This window comes from Mustela nivalis (genome assembly GCF_964662115.1).
Source record: "Mustela nivalis genome assembly, chromosome: 2".
Classification (NCBI taxonomy): Eukaryota; Metazoa; Chordata; class Mammalia; order Carnivora; family Mustelidae; genus Mustela; species Mustela nivalis.
Genome location: NC_139021.1, coordinates 105,890,582 through 105,915,750, shown reverse-complemented (window position 1 = coordinate 105,915,750; position 25,169 = coordinate 105,890,582). Strand labels below are relative to the sequence as shown.

At 47.0% G+C, this 25,169-nt stretch overlaps 2 protein-coding genes across 8 annotated transcripts in view; both read left to right on the top strand.

Moving 5' to 3' along the window:
- LOC309859764 (phosphatidylinositol 3,4,5-trisphosphate 3-phosphatase and dual-specificity protein phosphatase PTEN-like) overlaps positions 1-25,169 on the top strand; it is a 196,050-nt gene that overhangs the window by 66,528 nt on the left and 104,353 nt on the right. The window lies entirely within an intron of this gene.
- The window catches only part of LOC309859770 (uncharacterized protein), a 38,433-nt gene continuing 25,314 nt past the window's right edge, over positions 12,051-25,169 (top strand). For 2 of the 3 annotated variants that reach the window (XM_082720889.1, XM_082720890.1), the window contains exons 1-2: positions 12,051-12,097; positions 14,085-14,225. In XM_082720889.1, coding sequence (XP_082577015.1) covers positions 12,075-12,097; positions 14,085-14,225 — 164 coding nt within the window. In that variant the 5' untranslated portion in view covers positions 12,051-12,074. Of the gene's footprint in view, positions 12,098-12,400; positions 12,575-14,084; positions 14,226-25,169 lie in introns of those variants that run through there. The other variant, XM_082720888.1, reaches the window with a different exon arrangement.

The window sequence follows — 25,169 nt, the reverse complement described above, 5'->3', positions numbered from 1 at the left end:
CACGGAGGAGGGAGCAGGGGTCACCAGAGGCGGGGACGGGGGCAGGCAGTAGTCGTACAGGGAGGGGTGGGAGCTGCGTGGCACCCGAGCGGGGCAGCCATGTGGCACCTCTGGGGGATGGGTAGAATCTAGGCAGCACAGGGGTGAGGGGATGGGAGGAGCCCTAGGCAGCAGTGCAGCAACGGCGGGGGCGGGTGTGGTGGGCCAGACCATCGTGCACGCCAAGGAGGCAGGGCAACGAAACGCCGCAGAGGCCTGGGGCACAGGGCCGCATCCAGTCGGCGGCAGCTAAGGTAAGGGGGGCAGGGTGAGGCGCACAGCAGGGTGGCAGGGTGCATGTGGGCTGTAGCAATATGGAGGAAGCGCTGGGAGGGGGGTGGATATTCAGGGTGGAAGTAGCGGTAACATGCCTGGCAGCGGGGAGGCAACGGAGCAGGGTGGAGGGGGAAACTGTCGGGCAGTAGTGGGGTTTGGGGGCGGGACAAGCCGGGCGTTAGCGGGTGGACAAAGTCAGGGCATGGTGGGCTGGGCTGCATGAGCCGGAGGGGTTTGCAACTGGGAGGCAATACTGAGGTTCGGGGCCGGGATCTCGGAGGAGGGAGCAGGGCTCACCAGAGGTGGGGAAGGGAACATACAGTAGTGGCACAGGGAGTGGTGGGAGCTGCGTGTCACCTGTGGGGGATGGTCGGCATCTAGGCGGGAGCAGAGGGGGTGAGGCGGTGAGGGTGCGAGCAGCCCCAGGCAGCCGGGCAGCAACAGTTAAGAGGGGGTGGTGGGTCGGCCCATCGTGCGTGTCAAGGGGGCGGGGAGGTGAAGCGCAGCAGAGGTCTGGAGCACAGGGCCGCAGTGGAGCGGCAGCCTCTGAGGTAAGGGGGACAGGGGTGTATGTGGGCGGTTGCAATGTGGTGGAAGCACGGGGAGGTGGTGGATAGGGTGCTAGTAACACAGTAATGTGGCTGGCAGTGGGGAGACCACGGAGACAGGGGTGAGGGAAGCAGCTAGGCGGTGGTGGTGGGTGGAGGGGAGGGACCAACCTGGCATCATCGGGAGGCCAGTGTTTGGGGTGGTGAGCAGGGTAACAGGGCTGCAAGGGTGCCAGGAGGTGTCAGAGAGGTGAAAACGCTCACGTATGGGGGCGGGATCAGTGGGGGAGAGAGCTGGGGTCACCAGAGTTAGGGGAGGGCGCAACCAATCAGTAGAGGGGCAGGGAGGGGTAGCGCCCGTGGGTCGGGAGCTGTGTGCCATCTGAGGGGGTCAGCAGTGTGGCACCTGGAGGGGGTGGGGAGATTAGAGGTGGCAGGGCAGTATAGGGAGGGTGGGACCAGCCCTGAGGCAGCAGCACAGAGACAGCTTGGCTGGCTTGCTGGGCCTGCTCATAGTGCATGCCAACGAGGTGGGGAAGCGAAGCGCAGCAGAGGCCGGGGCACAGGACAGAGGCTGCCCGGCAGTGAGGAGACCTGTGGGGGGGCACCGCAGGGTGGCATGGGTACATTTTTGGGGGCAGCAAGCTGGTAGCCACACGGGGGGTGGTGGTGGTGGATGTGCTGGGCAGACACATGCTTGGCAGCCAGGAGGCATCAGAGTGGGGGGAGGGGAGTAGCTAGGCGGTAGTGTCCTTGGGGGTGGGCAGGACTAGCCGGGTATGAGTGGGGTCTCAACATCATGGTGTGGTGGGTCAGGCAGCAAAGCAAAGGGCCTGGCTTTGCTGGGCTTGGTGCATGTCTACAGGGCGGGACCACTGTTAGCAGCAGCAGCGTGGACCCAGGGTAGCAGTGGAGAGGCAATGGTGGTTGTAAGTGGGGGCGCTGTGGACGGTGGTGCAGCGTGGTGGGGGCAGCCTGGTGGTACCAGTGCGGGGAAGGTGGAGTAGGACTCATGGGGCGGCAGCAGTGCGGCAACAGGGCTAGGAAATTGGGAAGGCTCGAGTGGGGGACAGGGGTAGCATCTAGGTGGTAGCTGCAGGGAGGGGTGGGCAGGAACAGCAGAGGGGCAGCGTGGTAGGTGGGGCAGTCATGCAAGTCAACAGGGCAGGGCTATGAAGACCAGCAGTTGCAGAACACAGGGGAGCAGCAGGACATGGGGTAAGAGTGGGACCCAGGGTGGCAGCAGATCAGAAGCAGGGTAGTGGTAAGGGGGCAGTGACGGCGAGGGGCAGGGGATTGGTAGTGGGGGTGTGGAGAGAGCAGATGAGGTGGTATCAGCAATGTGGTGGGGCATCAGGACAGGAATGAGCATGTTGGTGGGTGGGGTGGGACTGCACAGGTGCATGTGGGGTGGCAGGCGGTTGGTGGTGGCATGCAGAGAAGGGGGGACAGAACCATCTGGGAGGCAGCGGCACAGCAACTGCACAGGTAGAGCACGAATGGCAGGGTAGGGCCTTAGTGCCTGTCAATGGGGCTGGACAGTGAAGGTCAGCAGTGGCATCGGGCACAGGGCAGCAGCTTAGCTGCAGCAGTGGTGGTAAGGTGGACAGTATGAGGGGTGTGCTGCAGAGGGCAGGGTCACGAGGCAGGGGCACCCAGGCAGTAGCAGCATTGGGAGAAGGCTGGGATGTGTGGGGCGGCAGCAGCAGGTCAACGGGGAGGGAATCTGGAGGCACTGGAGCAGGGGTGGGGGGCCGACAGGCGGGAGAAGTTCGGGGGTGTTTGGTGGGACCAGCAGGGCAAGAGCATCAGGTTAATAGCTGTGTGGGCAGGGCAGGGGCTCTGCACAGTGGCAGCAAGGGGAGAGTATGCAGTGAAGAAATGGCGGTGGGAGGGCAGTGAGGCAGCAGTGATTAGAGGAAGGCAGTGACTTGAGATGGCAGCAGATGGGGAGGCAAAGCAGGGAGGCGAAGCGGGGAGGGATTGGCCTGGATGTGGTTGGGAGGGACTAGTGGTGCAGCAGCCACATGGCAATGGCACAGCATGGCTTGGGGGCTGGGTGGGGCAGTGGAGATGGGCAGGAGCAGGGTGACCACGGTAGCAGTGGTGGTGCTGTTGGAAACACAGGCATCAGGGCAGTAGAAGCACTGGAGGGTGGCGCAGCAGGGTGGCAGAGTCCTGGGGGGTGCACAAGGGAGTGGTAAGGGCACTAGGGGTGGCACAGCTGGGCATCAGTTGCAACGGCAGGGCAGCAGAGCAGCTGTGGTGAGGGTTAGCTGTTGTGGAAAAAAGGGCACTGCTGTGGAGTAGCAGGGTGGAGGGTGGCAGCGCTGGTGGCAGTAGCATGTCAGGAATGGGGGGGGTGGAAGGGACAGCGGTGGGTGTGTGGGGTGCAGCAGGGTGGCAGTGGGGGATGGCACAGTGGGGTGGCAGTGGTACAGGGTGTGGGGACCAGCCAGGCGGCAGAAGCACAGGTCGGTGTGGCAGTGATTTGGTAGCGGCGCTATCAAATGCTTTTTCTGCATCTGTTGACATGGTCCTATGATGTTGATCCTTTGTTTTGTGAATGCGGCACATTAGTTTGATTTGTGGATGTTGAACTACCATTGCATCCCTGAAATACATCGTACTGGATCATACCTCTTCCTGTATTGTAGAATTTGGTTTGCAGATATTTGGGTGAGGATTTTTATGTTTATGTTCATCACAGATACTTGGGAGGTCTCGATAAGGGCCGTGCTGGCCTCATAAAATGAGGTGGGGAGCGTTTCTTCCTCTTGTTTTTCTGGCAGAGTTGGAGAAGGATTGGTATTCATTTTTTTCTGTGGATGATTCGTAGAATTCACAGGTGAAACCATGGGGTCCTGGACTTTTGCTTGTTGGAAGTTTTTGATTTCTTATTTAATCTCTCTACTGGTCATTAGTAGACAGCTGAACAGTCAGATGTCTGTTTCTTTAGAATTCAATCTTAGTAGGTTGTATGTTTCTGGAAATGTGTCCTTTTCTTTTGGATTATCCAGCTTGTTGGGGTGTAATTGTTCATAGTACATTCTTAAGAGCCTTTGCATATCAATGGTTTCAGGGAACATCTCTCTCATTTCTGATGATGAGTCCTCTTTCTTTGAATCTGGCTGAGACTCTGTCAGCTTTGTTCTTTTCAAAGAACCAGCTCTTTGTTGATCTGTTATTCTTGTTGGTGTTTTTTTTTTTTAATATATATCTTTCTTTTGTTTTTTTAGTTTTTATTTCATTTATTTAAGTTCTGATGTGTTCCTTCTACTAACTTTGGACTTTATTTGTTCTTTTCTGTTTCCTTGAGGTATCAAGTTAGGTTGCTTATTTGAGATGTTTCTTGTTTCTTGAGTTAGGCCTGTATCACTATAAACTTCCTTCTTAGAACAACTTTTTTTTTTTTTTAAAGTTGGCTCTAAGGGCTGCCTGTGTGGCTTGGTCTGTTAGGTGTTGGCCTTTGGCTCAAGTCATGAATTTAGGGTCCTGGAATTGAGCCCTGCATGAGGTCCCTTGTCAGCACGGGGAGCCCCTTTCTCTCTCTTCTACTGCCTGCTGCTCCTTCCACTTTGCTCAGTCTGTCTGTTTGTCTCTCTCCCCAGCTCTGTGTCAAATAAATAAATGGCATCTTTAAAAACATAAAGTGAGCTCTATGCCCAGTGTGGGGTTGAAAGTCAAAACCACAAGATCAGGAGTCACAGAGCTCCACTGACTAATCGACTAGACTAATCGACTAATCGGGTGCCCCATTTTAGAACCTGTTTTACTGCATTCTGTGAACTTTGTTTCATTGTATTATTTTTTCATTTACCTCAAAGTATTTCTGTGTTCCTATTTTGGTTTGTCCATGAACCCAATTGGTTGTTCAGTAAGTAGCATGTTGTTTAGTCTCTGTGTTTATGAATTTCCAGTTTTCTTCTTGTAATTGATTTCTAGTTCTATACCACTGTGGTTGGAAAAGATGGTTGATTTGATTTCAGTCCTCATTTGGGAAAATTCTAGGCTTCTGGAATTTATTGACTTGTCTTGTGGCCTTACATATGACCTAAGGTGGAGAACGTTCTAGGGGCACTTGAGAGGAGTATATTCCTTTTGCTGCTTTTGGATGGAGGGTTCTGTGTGTATCTGTCAAGTCCATCCAAGTAAGGGGTTGTCTGAGGCTGATGTTTCCGTTGTGATCTTCTATCTGGATGGGGGATCATTGAGAGAAGTGTGAGGTATTAAAGTTCCCTATGGTATTGGTGCTGATTGCTTCTCTTAGGTTTGTTCATATATGCTCTACATATTTAGTTGCTCCATGCCGGGGCGGTAAATATTTATAAATGTTGGATAATTTTACTGCGTTAATTCCATTATCAGTTGTAGTGCCCTTCATTGGCTCTTGTTACAGTGTTTGGATTTTTTCTTGTTCTACTCCATTGGGCTGAAAATAAGAAGATCATCTGTTAGTTCTGCAGCCATGAACAAAGCACACCCCTGCTCTAAGTCTGGTTTTCTTTTTTTTTCCTCTGTAAATAAACACAATAAATTCTTCTCCAATGACCATATCCTGACTCCAATACGAGAATGTGTATAAAAGTGCTTTATAAACTAGGAGATACTGCCCAATTATGAAAATGATTGCGCAACCACCAAATGTTCAGGATAAGATTTTTAAAGACATATGTATTTATTGTAGAGAGAGAAAGAGAGTGCACAAGCATATGCTAGAGAAGGGAGGGTCAGAGGGAGAGAGGGTATCCTCCAGCAGCATCCCCGCTGAGTGTGGAGCCTGGTGCAGGGCTCTCTCCCAGGAGCTTGGGTTCTTGATTTGAGCCAAAATCAAGAGTCAGCTGCCTGACTGTGCCACCCAGGTACCCCCAGAATAAGATTTTTTACAACATTTTTTGAGGGCTTACTCTCATAGGTACTATTCTAAGTGATCTCCATTTCACTCAATTCTAAAAACTATTTTTAAATTTAAATAGAAGCGATTCTAAAAGCAAATATTCATAATATACTCCGAGGTGGGCAAACAGGCAGAAAAGAGGTTAAGTAGGGGCATTGGGGTGGTTCAGTCATTGAAGCTTCTGCCTTTGGCTCAGAACATAATCCCAGGTTCCTGGGATCGAACCCCAGGTCAGGCTCCCTGCTCAGTGGGGAGTCATCTTCTCCCTCTGTCCCTCCCCCTGCTTATGTCTCCCCCTGTTTATGTCCCCCCTGACTCTCAAATAAATAATTAAATTAAAAAGGTAAGTTACTTGCTCAGTGTCATGATAAATGTTAGAACTAGATATTGTCCTGAGTGTGTGACCATGAAGAATGTGTTCTTTACTTTTTACATTTACCAAAAAATACGTAGCCTTCAAAATACCGTAGATTAAATTAGTTTCCCCTTTCTCCATACATTGAGTATCGGAAGATGCTACAATTCCAGGACCCTGGCTTCCTGGGTCGGTGGAGTGTCTGACTCTTGATCTCCAGGTTATGAGTTTAAGCCATGTTGGGGGTACAGATTACTTAACTGAAAAAAAAAGATGCTATATTTTGGCTTGTTTTCTTTTTCCTTTTGACCCCTTCACCCATTTCTCCCACCTCCAACCCCAAACTTCTGCCACCCTCCATCTGTTCTGTCTGTGAACTTATATTTTTGTTTTTGTTTTGTTTAAGGTTCTACATGTGATTTCTAGTATTTGTCTTTCTGTCTGGCCTGTATTACTTAGCATCATGCCTTCAAGGGCCACCATGTTGTAAATCGAAAGATTTCATCCTTTTTTATGGCTGAGTAGAATTCCACTGTTTACGGACCACAGTTTCCTTATTCATTCATCCACTGATGGCATTTAGGTTGTTTCTTTATTTTCACTGTTGTTCTTTTCCTGCAGTGTACACAGGGGTGAATATACCTTTGTGAGTTAGTGTTTTCATTTCCTTCAGATAAATACTCAGAAATGGAATTGCTGGGTCCTTTGGTTGTTCTGTTTCTCATTTTTTGGAGGAACTTCTGTACTGTTTTCCATAGTGGCTGCACCCTTTTATACTCCTAGTAATGGTGCACTAGAGTTTTCCTCTACTCCACATCTTCACCAAAACTTGCTATTTCTTGTGTTTTTGGTAATGGCCCTTCTGACAGGTGTGAAGTGGTGCCTCATTCTGGCTTGATTTGCATTTCCCTGATGATTAATGATATTAAGCATCTTTTCGTGTTCGTGTAGACCATCTGTATTTCTTCTTCAGGAAAATGTCCATTTGGATCTGATGCTGTTACATTAGATTACTTGTGGAGTTTTTGGTGTTTTTGTGTGTTTTGTTTTGTTTTGCTGTTGAGTTGCATGAGTTCTTTATATTTTAAACATTAACCCCTTACTGGATATATAATTTACAAATGTTTTACCTTAGGTTACCGTTTTATTTTGTTGATGGTTTCCTTTGTTGTTTGGACGTTTTATAGTTTGATGTAGGCCCACACTTTGCTTCTTTGTTTGTTTTTACTTTGGTATCAGCTTAAAAGCACCACTACCAAGACCTGTGTCAAGGGCCTTTCCAAATCCTGTGTTTTCTGCTACAAGTTTTATAGTTCCAGGACTTATATCCAAGTATTTGACACATTTTGAGTTAAATTTTGTGTCTGGTGTACGAAAATGGTGCAGTTTTGTTCTTTTGCATGTGGCTCTCCAGTGTTCCCAGCACCATTGATGACAGAGACTGTTTTTTCCCCCTTGTTTATTCTTGGCTCCTTTGTCATAAAGGTCCCGGACCATAGATGTGTGTTTCACTTCTGGGCTCTCTCCTGTCTTCTGGTGATGTGTGTGTCTGTTTTTATGACAATGTTAGATTGTTTTGATTCTCAAGCTTTGTCATTAGTCTGAAAAGTGCAAGCGCAGTGCCTTTAGTGTGGTTCTTCTTTCTATAGATTGCTCTGGTATTCAGAGTCTTTTGTGGCATCATACAAATTTTTAGATCCTTCTGTTCTCTTTCTGTGAAAAATGTCCTTGGAATTTTGATAGTAATGACAAAGTAGATGGTTTAGGGAAGTATGGACATTTTACCACTATTAATTCTTTTCACCCATGAATATGTGATATCTTTCGGTTTATGTGTGTTGCCTTCAGTTTCTTTCCTTACTGTCTTGTAGTTTTCAATTATACAAGATTTTACCTCTTGGTGAAGTGTATTCCTGGGTATTTTATTCTTTTTGATGCAACTTAAGGTGGTATGATCTTCCTAATTTATTTTCTGATGATTCATTATTAGTGTATAGAAATGCAGTAGGTTTTGGGGTAGTAATATTGTATCCTGTCCCTTTACTGAATTTAGTCATAGTTTGAACAAGCTTTCATTGGCTTCTTTGAGGTTTTCCTTATATTCTGTATCATCTGCAAATAGTGACCATTTTACTTTTTTATTTCCAGTTTTGATGCCTTCTGATTATCTTCTTGCATAATTGTTCTGCCTTGGATTTTTAATATTGTGTTCAGTAAAAGTGGCAAGGAAAAAGTGACAGTGTTCCTAACTTTGGCGATCTTAGAGGAAATAGAAACAGCTAAAACTTTTCAGTATGGGATGTGACGTAATCTGTGTGGTTGTTGCATAAGGTCTTTTAAAAAAAAGATTTTATTTATTTGAGAGAGAGAGAGATCACTAGTAGGCAGAGAGGCAGAGAGGGGCAGAGAGCCCGATGCAGGGCTTGATCCCAGGACCCTGGGATAATGACCTGAGCTTAAGGCAGAGGCTTTAACTCACTGAGCCACCCAGGTGGCCCATATATGGCCTTTTTGGTGTTGAGGTATGTTCCTGGTCTACGTGCTCTGTTGAGAATTTTGATTGCAAATGGATATTAAAGTTTGTCAAATGCTTCCCTGCTTCTCAAGATGATCACATCATTTTTATTCTTTATTTTGTTAATGTCCTATATCACTTTGATCGATGTGCTCCTGTAAACCATCGTTGCATTCCTGCAAGATCCCACTTGATCATAGTATATGATCATCTCAGCATATTGGTGAACATGGGTTTTTAGTATTTTGTTGGACATTTTTACATCTATAGTTATCAGGGATATTGGACTATAAGATTCTTTTCTTGGGGTGTCCTCGTTTATTTTTGTATCAGGGTAATGTTGGCCTCAGCAAGTGGCTTTAGAAGCTTTCTCTTCTGTTTTTTGGAAAAGCGGGCAAAGGACTGGTATGAATCCTTCCCTGAATGGTAGAATTTACCATAAAAGACATCTGGTTCTGAAACATGGTTTTTTGGGAGGTTTTAAATGGCTGATACGGTGAGTACTGGTGTTTTATTTAAGAATTGAATCACTAGAGATGAAACTGTTTCCATATCTTGGTGGTGGGATGGATGAAGGGAGAGTCATGGGGGCCCAGCACTCAGAGGCTCCATCTGCCACTGCGGCTGTGTCATTCCTCTCAGATGCTGGCAGAGGATGAAGGACTGGTGGAAACATGGCAGAGTGGTGGTGGCAGAAAGTTGGGGTCCGAGCGGGGTGATGAGACTGATGCGTGGCCCTCCTGTCCCACCCATAGGGTATCAGATTGCCTACTGCCTGGCCAACAGCAACTCCTGCACGTTCACCACAGTGGAGATGGGTGCTATGGTGAGACAATTCATGGCCACCGAGCTGGACCCAGAGTCAGCATACATCTTCAGGCTGATGATCAAGATGAGGCAGGGCTGGGGAGCCCCTAGAGGCCACCATCATCACCACTGAGAAGCGAGGTAAGGCCAGAGGCCCAGGTCCATTGTCCTGGTGATGTAGGAAGACAGCTGGGCCCAAGGCTTTCTGGGGCAGGGCTTGCAGGGTAGTGCGTCTACATAGCCCGATATTTACCAGATAGGCATGAGGCTGTGTAACTGGATCTGGGTGGCTCTGAGTCACCATGTTGGAGGGAGGCTCCCTGAAGCCAGGTGCTTTTTCTCTGATGTTCAAGACCACATGAACAGCTGAGCCAGGGATTCCAAAACAGGTTTCCTACCAAGCAATCCTAGGGAGATATGTCTTCCTGGATGGTGCTTCTGTTCCAAGCCCTAGTGAGGTGCTTATTTTTCATTGTCTTGGTTTATCCTTAACCAAATTCTGGGGGACAAAGTGCTGTGAGGTCCAGTTCTACAGAAGACATGGGGCACAGACAGATTCAGTCATTTGCCAGGGACACAGCTGTTGAGGCAGTGATGTGGACACCTTCCACAGACACTGGGCTCCCTGTTCCCACAGCAATCTGCTGTGGGTTCCCATCTCAGTGAGCCCCTGATATGCCATCCAGCCTCATCCCGGGATCTGCCTCGGGGTTCCCTTCCCAGGAGCACCCCAACTACTATAGGCCCTTTTTATCCCACCTGAACTTGGAGGAACCACAAGGGTTCCAGCTTAGGTCTGAGTCAGGACAGAGCAGGGGCAATCTGGAGTGCAGAGCAGGCACTGGACCCCCAATCTGAGGCTGCCAGGCTCCTGCGTGGCTCTCAGGGCAGCGTGGTGCCTGCCAGTTTCTGTGCTACCACCAGCCCACATGCATAGTTCCCTTAGAGCTCTGGCTTCAGAATGTGTGGCTCAGAGACTGCATCCCTGTTCTCTCCACATCCAGGGATCAGACTGTGCTTTGGCCCTGCTGAGGCCACAAGGTAGCACACGGGTGGTAGCTTGACTTGGCCTGTCCCAGGAGTGGTGTTGAGGGGAACATATGGCTCATTTACCACCTTTGCTCTTGAACGGAGAGCCCCATCCATGTCCCAGAGCTATCTCCCTGGACTTTGGAGCAAAATCAAAACAAAATGAAAGGATCCAGGATACATTTGGGCCCATTTACCGGCAGAGGTACTCTTGGTCTATGGCTTGCTCATCAGTGTCAGAGCAGGGCTCTTACTGGATCACAGGTAGACTGACAACCAGGCCTATCTGGAAATGTTGCCGCCCTGGGAGAAACACATTTGCTCACTACTCAAGCGTTATTTGTGCTGTTATGCTGAATCCTTCTCTGACCCACCTGCGTACCATGAGAGGCTGAGTGAAATGCAGTGCCTGGAGTGTAGATTATGTTGGCTTCTCTGTACATCTGTCTCTAGGGGTTATTCAGCTGGTGGGAAGGGGGTTAGGGAGCAGGTATTTGGGGCTGACATGCCATGCTTCCGAAGAGCCCCCTGTGTTTGAGTAGGAAGGCTGGGGGCTGCAGTCTGATCTGGCACCTGGGCCCACGTTGGTTACCACGGTGGTTGGGTTGAGGGGAGCACAGGGCCTGCAGCCAGAGTCTGTGGTTCCTCAACTGCCTGTTGACAGCCTGCACCCAGGGCTTGGGGCACTGGAGCAGAGCCAGAGTCCCAGGGCCCAGGAAGATGCTCATAGGAAAGGACTGGAGCCAGGGAGGGAGGGAGGCAGGCAGGCTCATGCAGCCACGGCAGCCAGCCAGGTCACTGGGGGGCTGAAGCCTGGCTCTGTGCTCTCTGTTGCATTGGAGGGTTGGCATGTCTCAGGGCAAAAAGCACACAGTGGGAAGTCTGCCATCACCACAACCCTGAAGTAGATGGTGTGATGTGGCGTGCACTCAGGCACCTGGGTGCCATGGGTGTGTCTCCTCCTCCTCCTCCTCATTTGAAAGGAGTTTCAAATGTCTAGGTCAGCACCTGGGCGTTGGACAGAGAGCAGCTAACTAGTTCTTTCTGAGGTGGCTGGCAGGTGGAATGCTGCCCCGTGGCTGAGGTGGGCGGTGGGGTAGAGACCAAAATAGCCTGCTATGTGCTAAGGCTCAGGTTTTGTGCAAGGGGATTCTTGGAGGCACCACAAAAGAAGAACCCCATCTGCATGTCTCTGCAGAAACCTTGGTTGGGTGCAAGGAAGGAGAAAGGGTGGGAAGGAGTATATTTGCTCTTTCCACCACTATGCAGGTTACCTTCTTCCAAAGAGATCCATTGAGGACATGGAACACAGAGGCTGAGCGACCTGGTGGACACCAGGAGAGGGTGTGCTGTGCAACAGGGGGAGAAGGGGCTAGACCTGCCTGACCATGGTGGATGCAAAGGGGGCACTGAACAGGTTTGTGGGCCTTGGGCAAGGCGGTGAGCTGCAGGGCTTCGCCATTATCCAGAAAACCTCCGTAAACGCTGTTGCAAATCCTTTACAACCTCTCTGATTTTCTCCTTGGGAGAAAATTCTAGAAGCAGAAACCTTAGCTCAGAAGACATGAGCGTATTTGTCTTGGAGATACAGAAACTCATGGACACGCCATGCCCTGGCAACGAGGATGCAGGTCTTGTGGCCTCTCTGCTTCCATTTTGATGTCTTGCCTTCTATGTTAGGTGAAAATATATCTCATTAAGTGTGTGTCCACAGGCCTTTTATCCCTACTTTTCCATTAAATGCCTGTGACTATACACGGTGATGTGTCTTGTGGGGTCTTAGTGTCTGATCGTGAAAATTCTCAAACTCAACTGGTTACAGGTTTGCAGAACTCATGGAAAAGCTGCATTCAAGCCAATCAAGAATTAGTAAAGGGGAACTGAGTGAGTTGAGGAACATGAGCCTACCTTTGTGACTCTTGTTTGAAATGTTGCTGGTTCTTTAGTATTTCTTCTTCCAGATTTAGAGAAACTTTATCTGAAAATACCCATGATCTACAGAAATGTGATGAAGTATTTCTGTGTGAACAAATGGGAAAATTTAACTTCTCTCCCTTCCTGAACCCTCCATCATTCAGAAATTCTCAGGGAGAATTCTTTCTTCCAAGGTACTTAGGATTATTAGCACAAGTTCAGCACAAGCGCCTTTTTCCTGTAACAGGACACCGCTAGAAACATTGGTTATTTTACCAAGGGATTGAGTGAAATGTCCAATTTGACAGTTATGTGTATAGACTCAGATAATGACCAGACAATTTTCAGGAATTAAGGGTGACTTTGTGGAGCCCCTTGTCAATAGCGGCTTCACACCTTGATGCTTAGGAGCCTTGCCAGATGAGTAGGGAATGTTACCTGTTGGCAGGTATAGGAACCTCAGGATATTTGGGGGACCTCAAGAAGAGGAATCCACCCAAGTTGACAGGTATTGCAGTCAAGTCTGATGGGAGTATTGCGCTTCGCTTTGGCCTGGACACACTACTGAAAGTTCACTCTAGAGATTCCTCATGAGAAGTTCCAGCACAGCAGGGTTTCAAAATCTGTATGGAACAGTCCATCACTATGCCTGCCAGGCTTAGAATAGATGTTAAGAAACCAAGTGTGCTTGCGGCTGCCTCCTTGCATCTAAGAAACCGTCCCAAATCTGTTAAACTGAAAGCCATCACCCATGTGGACTGGCACCCGCTGCCACCACCGCCAGGCGTTTATGTGCCTCACAATGGGTCCCATGAAGCTCTGAATCTGTTTAGTTGATAATCAGGTTTGGGGACCTCTTTGTAGGGTGGCAGTGTTTTCAGATTGGGAAAATCCTATCAGAACTATACCCAAAATCATCCCAGAATCCTCTAGAAGCTGGTTGTTGAAGGGCTTGCCCTTAAGGTCAGTAGCATAGTCTCTGGTTAGGAGTGAAGCAACTTCGATCTCCAAGGTATAGGTTACATTCATATTGTGTGGTCATTAGTTGTTGGTTTCTTATTTCTTTTTTTGAGTTCCAGGGTCCATGAGAGGCATGTCTTAGAAAGGAAGACCAGAGGCTCATTTCAGCCAAATAGAGTTGTGAGGAAAGAAAGAAAGCAAGACTAACAGAGTCACTCACATAGAGTAGAAAAGACATTGAGGAGGTAGAGTATATGCATATCTCCAATGGGAGTTCCGTGTCATTGAAGTTACAGGGTAGAGGAATGAGAATGCATGTCAAAGGTGAATGAAGATTCAAGGAGAAGTAAGCAACCCTAGGACGGTCATGCAAAATGCAGTTGAAATAGGGTTTATGCAGATCTTCTGTTTGGTTTATGGGAGCAGCAGAAACTTTATTTAGACTCCTGTCACTAGTTGCACATGGTGATTGACCTCTGGGCCATTTCCTGGCCCACATCCTCCTGCTTGGGTCTGGCAAAGATATCGTGGAACTCCCAGTAGCCAGCTGACCGTGCATGTATCATTTGAAGGTCTGCCAGCAGCAATGCTAAATCTTTAAATTTCGGGATTCTGTGGTTTTGGCCTCTTTGAGTTTGTGCTCTCTGCTGGAAGGGAGGGGCATGCTTTCAGTTTTGTGTGACATTGTGTCTTCCCAAGTGCGGTTTCTGAGACCTCAACTAAAAGCTCTCCCTGTTTTTACAGGTGGTGCTTCGAAACTAAGGTGACTGGACCTCGTTGGCAGCATCCAACACGTCTGGCCTCTGTCTCTTCAGTGCAGATTCAAGTGCAAAATATACAGGAATGTGACCTCTGTCATCTCCCTGGTGGATGTATATCACAGTTGTAAGTTGTCATGGTTCTGAACCTCCTGCCAGGGTTGAGGTTTAGGCCTTGACTGGGGTATCTTTTTTGCCAGCTTCTGTCTTTCTTCTGGAGGGAAAAATACCCCTTGTCGATTAACTTGGAGAGGTACCCTGAACCAGAATGTTTAGAGTTGGCTGCTTGTGGAAGATGACTTAGTTGCACATGTGGAGAAGGTTCTGCAAGTCCCTGCCCCACAAAATACTTCTGAGCTCCAGGTTGCCTCTGGTAGCAGAATCCTGAGTTATTGCAACCTGACCTTGAATAGACATTCTCTCGACGATCAACTATCTGCCCACACTTGCTTCATTGGGCCATACATCTAGAGCAAAGAATCCCGGGCCTCTTTACAAATGGATGTCTGAGTGGACTTCCGCACATGTGTTCTCTCTCTCTTTCTCTCTATCTCTATGTTTCTTTTTGTGGGCGGAGTGGGAGTTGCAGAGGATGAGAGAGACACTTCAACAGGCTCCACATGCCTTCCATAGCCTGACACGGGCTCAATCCCATAACCCTGACGTCATTACTGGAGCCAAAGCCAAAAGTTGGTCCCTTAACTGAAAGAACCACGGAGGCATTCCTGGACAGTCTTTGTGTTTATGGAAGGGACCGTTAGAACCCCCTTCTGTTCTAAAATCTACCGAATCGGGGAGTATTTCCACATCTGCTGTGGTCATACACCCTCTCAGGCCCAGAGATACATAGCTGTTCTTGGTGGTGGAGAAAAGCCCTGGGCTCCCATGTTCTCATAGTCAGGGAGGAAGCCCTCACTGCCTGATGCTGAACTGTCGAGGTTTTCCTGCCCTGATCCCAACAGGTCTTCCAGAAGAGCTTCTTTGTAAAAGATGAAATTAATTTGCCAGCCCCCGGTTGGCACAGTTGGGTAAGCATCTGCCCTTGGCTGAGGTAGGATACCTGAATGCTGGATATCAAGCCCTGTATTGAGCACCCTTCTCCATCTTCCTTGCTGAGCGACCCTGACTGTTTTGCACTCTCTCTAGCTCTGTCATTCTCCGATATGTGAAGTAAATAGAAATATTTCTAACCATGTAATTAATTTGTAAATCCTTTGCATTTTGTAAGGACAATATTAGTAGAATTAAGGACACATGAGAGGTAGATCACAAACCATGTGTTGAATTTTGTGGCCATTCATCCTTGCGCGATATACATACGTCGATAGGTTAAGGTTTTCTTGAACATACATTGAGGGTGCACTTGAGATGGCTTTGCTGGCAGGAGGTGATTTTATTAAAGCACAGGGATATGACCCTTGGGTAGAAAGGGTTGCTTGCTAGGGTCGTGACGGGAGGCTGACTCTCTGGGATAGGATTGGGGGAGGTCAGGCAAAAGGGAGGTTTTGCAAGAACGTGGCAGGAGGACAGAGGACACCCAGGATACGGGAGGCTTTGCTTTTGTGAAGGGAAGGTGGTTTTTCCTGCTAGGAAGGCATGAATTGAAAGATGGCGCGGAGCTTCCTGGAGGAATGTTACTTTCCTTCTCTCACAGGTCCTTCCCAAGGGACTGCAGGTTTGAAAAGAAGCTGTCCTACGGACATTTCCTTTGGCCTCAGGCTCCCTCAGTGTCATGGAGGGGAGGGAGATGTCAGGGCTTCAGGAAATGGCAGATCCGGGCCTCTGGCAGGTCGCTAGGCTCTCGTTAAGCAGGCCTCTTCCTGCAGAATCACGAGGACTTTTCAAAACCGAGGGAGACTCCGGTCTTGCCGGGTTTTGATCTCCATCTGTGGAGAATCTGTTTTTTCCTTTCCTCAGCTTGAGAGCAGTCAGAGTGCCTGAGGGATGTCCCCCGTATCTCAGGTTGGGGGGCAGTGTGGCGTGCCAGTGCCTGTTTGGTGCTCAGCTAGCCTTCTCCTCCCTCCTCGTGTGCCCCTGACCAGTGCAGAGCTTTGTGTGGTTAAGGTTGTTGAAGGAAGACAGTCTCATCTTCTGTAGCTTCTTCCTGCTGAATAGGGGCATAGAGCTGTCCCTCCCTGTGGGTCATTGCTGGTCAGGTGGGGGAGGCCCAGCTGGGGGAGGCCTCTTCTGTCAGAGTCATAAAAGGAAGAGGTCGCTGAGTGCAGGGGAGAACTTGTGACTGGATCTTCCTGAGCGGAAAGGACCATTTGTCATCTGGAAGTTACTGCAGTGAAGGGTTTCTGGCACCACCTGCAGAGACCGGGCATGGGGTGGGAAACAACACAGCGGGGTTAGAAGAAGAAAGAGAAGGAGAATCCCCATGAAGAGTCCTCTGATAGTGGGTGAGAACCCTTCCCCAGGCCAGGAGTTGAGCCAGTCCTTAAGGAGAGGAATCCTTGGAAGTGGGGATTTGAGCAGTGGTGTCTGGTAGAAACCCAGAGTTCTCTTTGAGATCATGGGGAATGTATGCATAGCATTGTGTCTTTCGATGGGCACAGGCTCCACCTTGTGCAGCAGTTACCACCTCTGAAGCCTTTGTGTTCTGTAGAACTGCTTTATGCGTTGGGTTCATTCCCGTATTTCACTGAGAAATCCTGTTTGGGGTGACACGGTGGGCCTTGACTGTGTACTCAGTAAGGACTTCCCCATGCCCCACGACATCCTCCATTCCCAAAGAGGGGCAACGATGGATGCCAGGTGGCCACGTCAGTGGAACAGAGCACCCGTGCACCATTGCTTAAAATGGGGAAGGTGGGCTGGGTCGGTGATGGTTTTCATGATGCGCCCATGCATTTGGCCCAGGCCAAATGTCTGGCAGCCTCTGGAGCTTGGGGAAGCCATGGGCCCAGGTTAGAGCTTCATGGCCATTGCGTCCCAGCTAGGGGCCCTTATCGAATCCCCAGTCTCCTTAAACCGCAGTCAGGCTTTCAAGGGCTCCTTGGGTTGGGAGGAACGTGCAAGCATTTCAGGCCCATATCGGGTTGGCGGGTTCTGGCTTGGGAAGAAGAGCTTTTTCTGTCAATTGCTTCATGGGCGACAAGGATGAGGAAGGCCTGTCAGAGTCCGGATAAATTCTTGTATGATTTGTTGCCAATGAGAACCAACAGGTGGGCACTAGGATCTCTGCTTTGGGGGCAGACATGTTTGCTGACAGGCTTTGGCCTCAGCAGTCCGAGTTCGACTGATGACAGCACTCCTGGTTCTTCTTACCGCCTTTCCCTGAAACTGTTGCCGTTGCTAAAGCACCTGTCCTCCACGTTTTCGTAGGGGCCTCTGCAGTGTGGTGGACTTCAGAACCTTTCCAGAGTTAGGAGCCATGGGCGTAGAGCAGTCGGGTCCAGGCCTAAGGATCACTGGGTTTCCAGTTGTGCTGGTTTCGGGTGTTAGTTCAGGCATATCTGGAAGTGGAAGGTGGTACTTGGTAATATCATGGGCCTGCTGTCATGGTTTGGTGGCCTTTGTTCTCTGGGACACTCTGGAGCTGATGCCAGGTCCTTACAGTCAGGGGTTATCCCTGTATGAATTTTCCCATGAGGGCAATTGGATGCTTAGCTAAAGCCTTTGTTTTCCAGTGTACCTGAATAGGGGTGGCTTCTTGGATCACTGGGACTGGGAGGGAAGAAACCATTGCAAGAAACCCTTTTGACTGGAGGTCCCGCTGGGAGATCCTCGTTAGTAGGAATCGCCGGTGAGTGGGAGAAAACTTGTCCAGGAGATAAGGGCACCCCAAGTGCACCCTCCACTCCAGGTGGAGAGCGAGGTCCTTCATTGTCCCCATAAGTCCCCAGAGAACTCTGTGGAGTGGTGCGTGTTCTCTGGCTTTGAGGGAAAGAATTCCTCATCCCAGCCCCATCCAGCTGGTCAAGGTGCTCGTTGAGTTCCACAATCGTGGAGGAATCAATCGCATGGTCCAGTTGCTGAATGAACCTTGAGCCCATGGGGTCCCGGTGTTATGCCCGCAGAATAAGGAGCAAGGGGACTGCCCACCCACGAGCTAATGTGGCCATGTTTCTGAGGGTGACCTCAAGTTGTCTAGCTTAGTTAAGTGACATATTTGGAAAGGCCACCAGAGTTAGACGGGAACATGCACAAAGGTGGGTTCTTGAAACTGACTTTTCCTCTTCAAAAGAACACTCCTTTCCAGAGACAGCCAACTCAGGGCTCATGTCCTTGGAAAGCACCCTGGGATCGACTCGAGGGGCAGCAACCCTACCCCTGCTGGATTACCCGAGGGTGTTGCCTCGGAACCGCCCCTGTCTCTTCCACGCACAGGACCATGACCAATGCTGGGCTCAACACTGGCAGCGGCCCCACAAAATGGGCCCCGCTCAGCCTGTGTGTTTGGCAGAAGCAAGAGGTGTAGCGAGGAGAGGCTGTCCCTCATCTGAGCTCTGACTCGGGAGCCCCCAGACACCACGCCAGAGGAACTGGGGCCCCATGACAGAATTTCCTCAGGGAAAACTTGGGCCTCAGGGATGGCAATGCTAGACACCTAGGACGTACCGAAATGGGACCTAACATTCCTTTGGAAGCACGTTAAAAGCATGGCGCATTTGACTCTGGTTGAGCCCTCCAAGTCAAAGGGTCTCAAGAAGCATTTCCTGAGCCCTGAATGAATAGTCGACAAGATTTTTCTGAAACTCACATTTTGTTAGCTGCTGTTGTATTTGTTGTGTATGTAATAACGTGCGGCTGGAGCTTTGACAATTCTCTAGGGCCTTCATTGCTCAGTTAACTCATTTGTGCAATGGAAGAGGGAAGAGGCTGTACTAGCTAGCCACCAAGGCCCTTTCCTGACTCTAACATTGCCTAGGTCCCCAGTTATTATTTATTATGTATTCATTTGTTATTTGTTACATATAAGCATGACAGTATCCTGAAAGCATCGAAGGCTGTGTGATGGTGGAAGGTCTGGGACAAATTTAAGAAGAGCGAGGTGAGCTGGAGCTGAGAGGGTGGGCATGCAGGCTACACAGGAAATGTCACCCCTTTGGAGAGTTTGTGAGGGCATGGTCAGGATGAAAGGCTCACCAGCCATAGCGAAGGAAATTCTGTCATCACCCCTCCCTGAATACCCACTCCTCCCCTCATTTTCCATTCCCCATTTGCCATTGTTGATGGCGTCTAGAAAGATGCAGAGGTTCCTGCTCTCCTGGCCTTATAGACGTACAGGATGGTAGTGCAGGCACGAGGTTATCTGCTTTGGCCTTATTTGAAAAATGAAAAAAAAAAACTTGAGTCTGAGAAGGTGACTGACCAAGATCATGCAGTTTGTTGGTGGCAGAACCATGGTTAAGTCAGGTCTGCGAATTCCCAGGCCACGGCTCATTTTGTAACTGTTAATAAAGGCAAAGATAGTTTCTTATTAAGACCTTTTGAAAGTTGTAAGAAACAAACATTAAACATTTATTTTTTATCTTGCCTTAAACACCGCATCTCTTTTTTCCAGAGGTTGCTTGGATTTTCTGACCTCAGGGGATTAATAGTGTTCACAGGAAAACAGATGAACAGCGTGGCTTGAGATTTTTAATTTTTAATTTTTCCCACATCAGTTCTGAAAAAGCCATAGTGTTTCCTCCTTTAGGCTACTGGTAAATGTTAAACTCATCTTCTCATGTTTTTAATTTTTCTCTGTCATAGAACCTAAATTGGTAATAAATCAATAAGAAACAAATGTTTACATTCACTCAGTGAAAAGTATCATGTCTAAGCTCAACATCTATCTGAGCCACACATGGAGACGTAAGTATCTTGTATGTGGAGCTGTGTGGGCAGGTAAATCCAGGAACTGCAAGGCAGGCCAAGTCTCTTCTAACTTCCTTCTTCCTTCCTTCTTCCTCAGCTGTCCCTCCTCCACTAAGAGCAGAAAATGAACACATCTCAGGTGATCTTTTTGTTTGTTTATTTCCACTTTGTTTCAAAATGAGTATTCTAAAATTTGAAAGGAATCATATTTTTAAAACAAAAAAATAGAGGGCTCCTGGGGGGCTCAGTGGGTGAAAGCCCCTGCCTTTGGCTCAGGTCATGATCCCAGGGTCCTGGGATCGAGCTCCACATTGAGCTCTCTGCTCAGCAAGGGAGCCTGCTTCCCTCTCTCTCTGTGCCTGCCTCTCTGCCTACTTGTGATTTCTGTCTGTCAAATGAATAAATAAAATCTTAAAAAAAACCCGAAAAGATAGAAATAGGCAAGAATTACTTGAAGGGAAGTGTATCAAGTATATCAAGCAAATTCAAAGAACAGTTGGTAGAATGAGAAGCAGGACTCTTAATTTCACAGAGTTGTGCAAGTTGTAAAACTTCCTTTGATTTTTCTAATAACAACACTGAAATTGCCTATAATCATTTCTGATAGACACAGCATTGTACTAGAAGTGTATGGATGCTTTTCAGGGGACCGAACAATGAGGTCTGAGTGGACAGCCCTCTCATGGTCCTGCTTGATCCATGAATAGGACTTTGAAGATCTGGTGGAATGGAGGGACCACATGTCCTCCAGATGACTCTCCCTAAGGGTTTGTGTCAGTTTGTTCACATCTCTAGCTTGAATAGCCGACTGTTCTGGCTTTGGTTTCTGCATTTCTCATTCATATTTCAACTTCATGAATGCATTCTTGCTTCTTCGACATTCACCTGAGCTCTGGAAAAGGCTACCAAATTGTAGTCAAATCCAGTTTCTGGCTTTAGTCTTACTTGACCATCCTGCAGCATAACCCTCAGTCTCTGTTGTCTCTGACACTTGCCTGCTAGCTTTCCTTTCTTAACTCTGATACATCTCCTTACTGTTCCTCACAAAGTTGTCTTTCCCTTTTGCCCCAGACGTTGCCTCTCCTTGGGTTTGTTGCCCAACCATCCTTGGCTCACTGCATTTCTTCAGTCTGTGTTTTTCCCTGACTGGTCTTCTCTCTCTCTCTTTTTAATGAAATACTTCTGAATTAGTAATAACATGGTTAAAGGTTAAGTGATGTTCCCTCAAGGAAGGGTGACATTTTTCATCTCAACTGAGACACTTCCACTGAGAATGAAAGAGGTTCCATAAAGTTATGATGGTACAGCTGTCTATATTGGGACAGTACCAGACAAACTGGAGTTATGGTCCTCTTGCTGTAGATATGTCTGTCTGTATTGTTTGTCCTAGCAGTGCTGCTTTTTTCAGGTAAAGGATACTCTTGTATGCCCCCTACTGTTATTTAGAAGGGAATCCATCATCTTTAGGGCTTTCAGAACTTAGATGCAGCTGTATACCACTGGCATCCTGTTAAAATGCAGATGCTGATTTAGTAGATCTGGTGGGGACCCTGGGTTTTGCATTTCTAAAAAGCTCCCAGGTGAAGCTGACTCTGCTGCTCAGGGAGCCACACTTTGAGTAACAAGTCTATACATGATTTTCTGTTCTTTCTTTGATTTTTTGTCACTTCTTAAAAGCCCATCCAAGACATCTGTATCTAAACAAACATGGATTGTTTCTTTGTTATAACTGCACAGTAATTCAAGCATGGACGTTCCATAGTTAGTTAACTGTTTATTATTAGTTATGCACTATTTCAAACCTTTTGCTATTACAAACCATGTTCTAGTGAATGACCTTGTACATATAGGTTTTTTCTATCTGATAAATTCCTAGAAGTGTGCTGCCAGGTCAACGGGTGCATAGAATTGATAACTCGATCATTCAGGATTTTGGTATCATTTTGTGTCACTCCCATCAACACCACATCCATGCTTGTTTGTCCACAGCTTCACCCATAGAACATGTGCTTCAACTTCTGGAATTTTGGCAGTGGAAAGAGAAACGTGGTATTTTATGAAGTTTATCTCTGCAAGCTTCTTATTTATGAGTGAGATTAAGTATTTTTTCATGTATCTGAAAGGTGTATTTACGTTTCTGTGAACCCTCTGTTCATATCTTTTGCCCATTTTGCTCTTAGGTTTGTGGCTTTTTTTGTTTTTCTTCTTCTTCAGTGTCTAGCTCTTTATAGATTAGGGATACCAGTGCTTGTCCATTTTATGGGTTGCAAACTCTTATTTTATAGGATGTGATTTGTCTTTTGATAGTTGACCCTGGTGTTTTCTCCCCCATGCAGGTATTCTGTTTCAGAATGCCACCTTTCACTTAGTCATTTCTTTAGGCTCCCCTTGGCTGTGACAATTTCTCAGACTTCCCTGGTTTTTGATAACCTGGGCAGTTTTGAGGAGTACAGTTAGGTGTTTTGTAGAATGTCCCTCAACTGGGAATTGTCTGCTGTTGTTTTCATGATTAGACTGAGGTTATGGGTTTCTTGGAGGAAGACCACAGAGATAAAATGTCCTTTGGTCTTATCATATCAAGGGTTAGTGCTCTGGACATGACTTATTACTTTGTTTTCTCTGTCCTCATACTGTACTCCTTGGAAGGAAGTGGGCAATTACACTATACCACTTACACTATACCTCCTTCCTGTTGGAGTAGCTACATGATTATGTACATAAATTATCAGGAATTCTGCATAGGAGATTTTTCTGTTCTCTCCTATTTACTAATCCATTTATATCAGCACGAATTCGTGGCTAGTTATTTTATATTTTGGTTATAGTACAATGATACCTTGTTCCTTTTGTTGCTCAAGTTGTTCCAGGTTGGTTAGTAAAAGCATCTTCTAGTGGCACCTGGGTGGCTCAGTTGGTTGAGTGTCTGACTCTTGATTTTAGCTCAGGTCATGATCTCAGGGTCCTGGGATCCATCCCCAGGTTGGGCTCTTTGCTGAGTGTGGGGCCTGCTTGAAATTCTCTCTCTCAGGGTGCCTGGGTGGCTCAGTGGGTGAAAACCTCTGCCTTCGGCTCAGGTCGTGGTCCCGGGGTCATGGGATCGAGCCCCACATCGGCCTCTCAGCTCAGCAGGGAGCCTGCTTCCCCCTCTCTCTCTGCCTGCCTCTCTGCCTACTTGTGATCTCTGCCTGTGAAATAAGTAAGTAAGTAAATAAATAAATAAATAAATAGAAATTCTCTCTCTCTCCCTGTGCTCCTCCCTGCTGCTTATGCTTTCTCTCCTTTTGCTACTTTCTCAAAAACAAGTAAATTAATTTTTTAAAAAGCACCTTCTGTCGCTTCCTGTGTCTATTGACATACCCGGTTATTGTTTGAATATTTCTACCTTACTCTGTGGCAGTAGATTTTCCAGGTGCATCTTCTGTCTTTCCTGCCCTAGAATTAGCCATTTTTGCCCCCTAAGTAGTTCTGGTTCTATTCATTGGAGCATAGTATGAGAAACCAAGATTGGGGGACTAGATGTGTCTGTTGTGACTGTTAAGTCATTGCTCAAAGACCCACTCAGCTAACTGAATAGGGTGTTTGTGTATACTCACTCATGTATATACACGTGTCTAAAAATATTTTAGTATGTCACCATCTTTATCTATAGTAAGCTAAGTATTCACACTGTTGTCTCCTCTTGTAAGCATTACCAGATGCAACATTCTAACCTTCTCTCCTTGCTTGTCTGTAATCTCCTGCACTAACAGTGAGAATCCAGCTAACATCAGGATTTCATTTATTTGATAGTTCAATTCCAGAATACACATACATGATTTCAGAGTTGCATACATGATTTCAGATTGGTTAACCCATGGATGCTTGATTCTCCCAGTTTGGGACCATTTGGATTAAGGTGTTAGAAATATTCACATGTAGGTTTTAAAACACAAGTTTTCAAAAACATAGGATGTGAAATTGCTGTGTTTGTTATGTATGTATGTATGTATGTATGTATGTATGTTTAGCTTCGCAAGAAGTTGCCAAACTATTTCTACAAAGTTGCTGTATCAGTTTTTGTTCCTACCAACTATGAATGAGAATCTTGTTGTTCTGATTCTGGACCTGAAATTGGCACTGTCATTATTTTTGATGTAACCATTCCAATACCTGTGTCATGTTGTCTGCATATTCCCACTGAGGTGATGTGGAGCATCTATCTGTTTGTGTATTTATTTGCTATCCTTATATCTTTGGTGAAAAGTTTGTTCAAATCTTTTGCATATTTGTCATTTGGTCATTTCTTTTCTTATTATTGAATCATTAAGAGCTCTTTTGTGATGTTGGACACAAAGCCTTTATTAGATACCTGTGTTCCAAATATTTTCTCCCTGTCTGTGCCTTATCCCTTCATTTTCTTAAAAATGTCTTTCACAGAGCAGAAGACTTTATTTTTAATAATATCCAACACATGCTTTTCCCTGTGGAATATGCTTTTGCTGTTGAATCTAAAAACCCATCCCCCAAACCAGTGTCCTAGAGATTTTTCTCCTGTATTTTTATATTTATATCTCTGATTCATTTTTAGTTAATACTTGTGTAAGGTCTGTGTCTAGTTTCATTTCTTTTGCATGAGTGTTCGGTTGTTCGAGCACCATTTGTTGAAAGACTATCTTTTCTCCTTTTATTCCTTTTGTGCCTTTGTCAAAAAATGTTTGACTTTATTTTGGTAGATCTATTCCTGGTCCTTGTAATCTGTTCTGTTGATCTGTGTGTCTCTCTCAGCACTAACACACTGTCTTGGTGGCTAGTAGCTTTATAGTAAGTCTCAAGACCAGGTGAGGTGAATTCTCATTTTTCTTCCACATTGTGTTGGCTATTCAATTTTTTTTTTAAACTTTTTTTAAAGATGTTATTTATTTGTCAGAGAGAGAGAACAAACAGGGGATGTCACAGGCAGAGAGGGCAGAGGGAGAAGCAGGCTCCCCTCTGAGCAAGGAGCTTGACTCAGGACTTGATCCCAGGACTCTGGGATCATGACCTGAGCCACCCAGGTGTCCAGTGTGTTGGCTCTTCTAGATATTTGCCTTTCTGTGTAAACTTCAGAATCTTCTTGTCATTATCTGCAAAATAACTGTGAGGTTTTATTTGGATTTTATTGAATTTATTGATTAAGTTGGAAAGAACTGACCTCTTAGCCATATTGAGTCTTGCTACTGATGAATACGAACTCTCTCTCCATTTATTTAGATCTTTGATTTCTTCCATCAGTTTTGTCTTCCTGTGT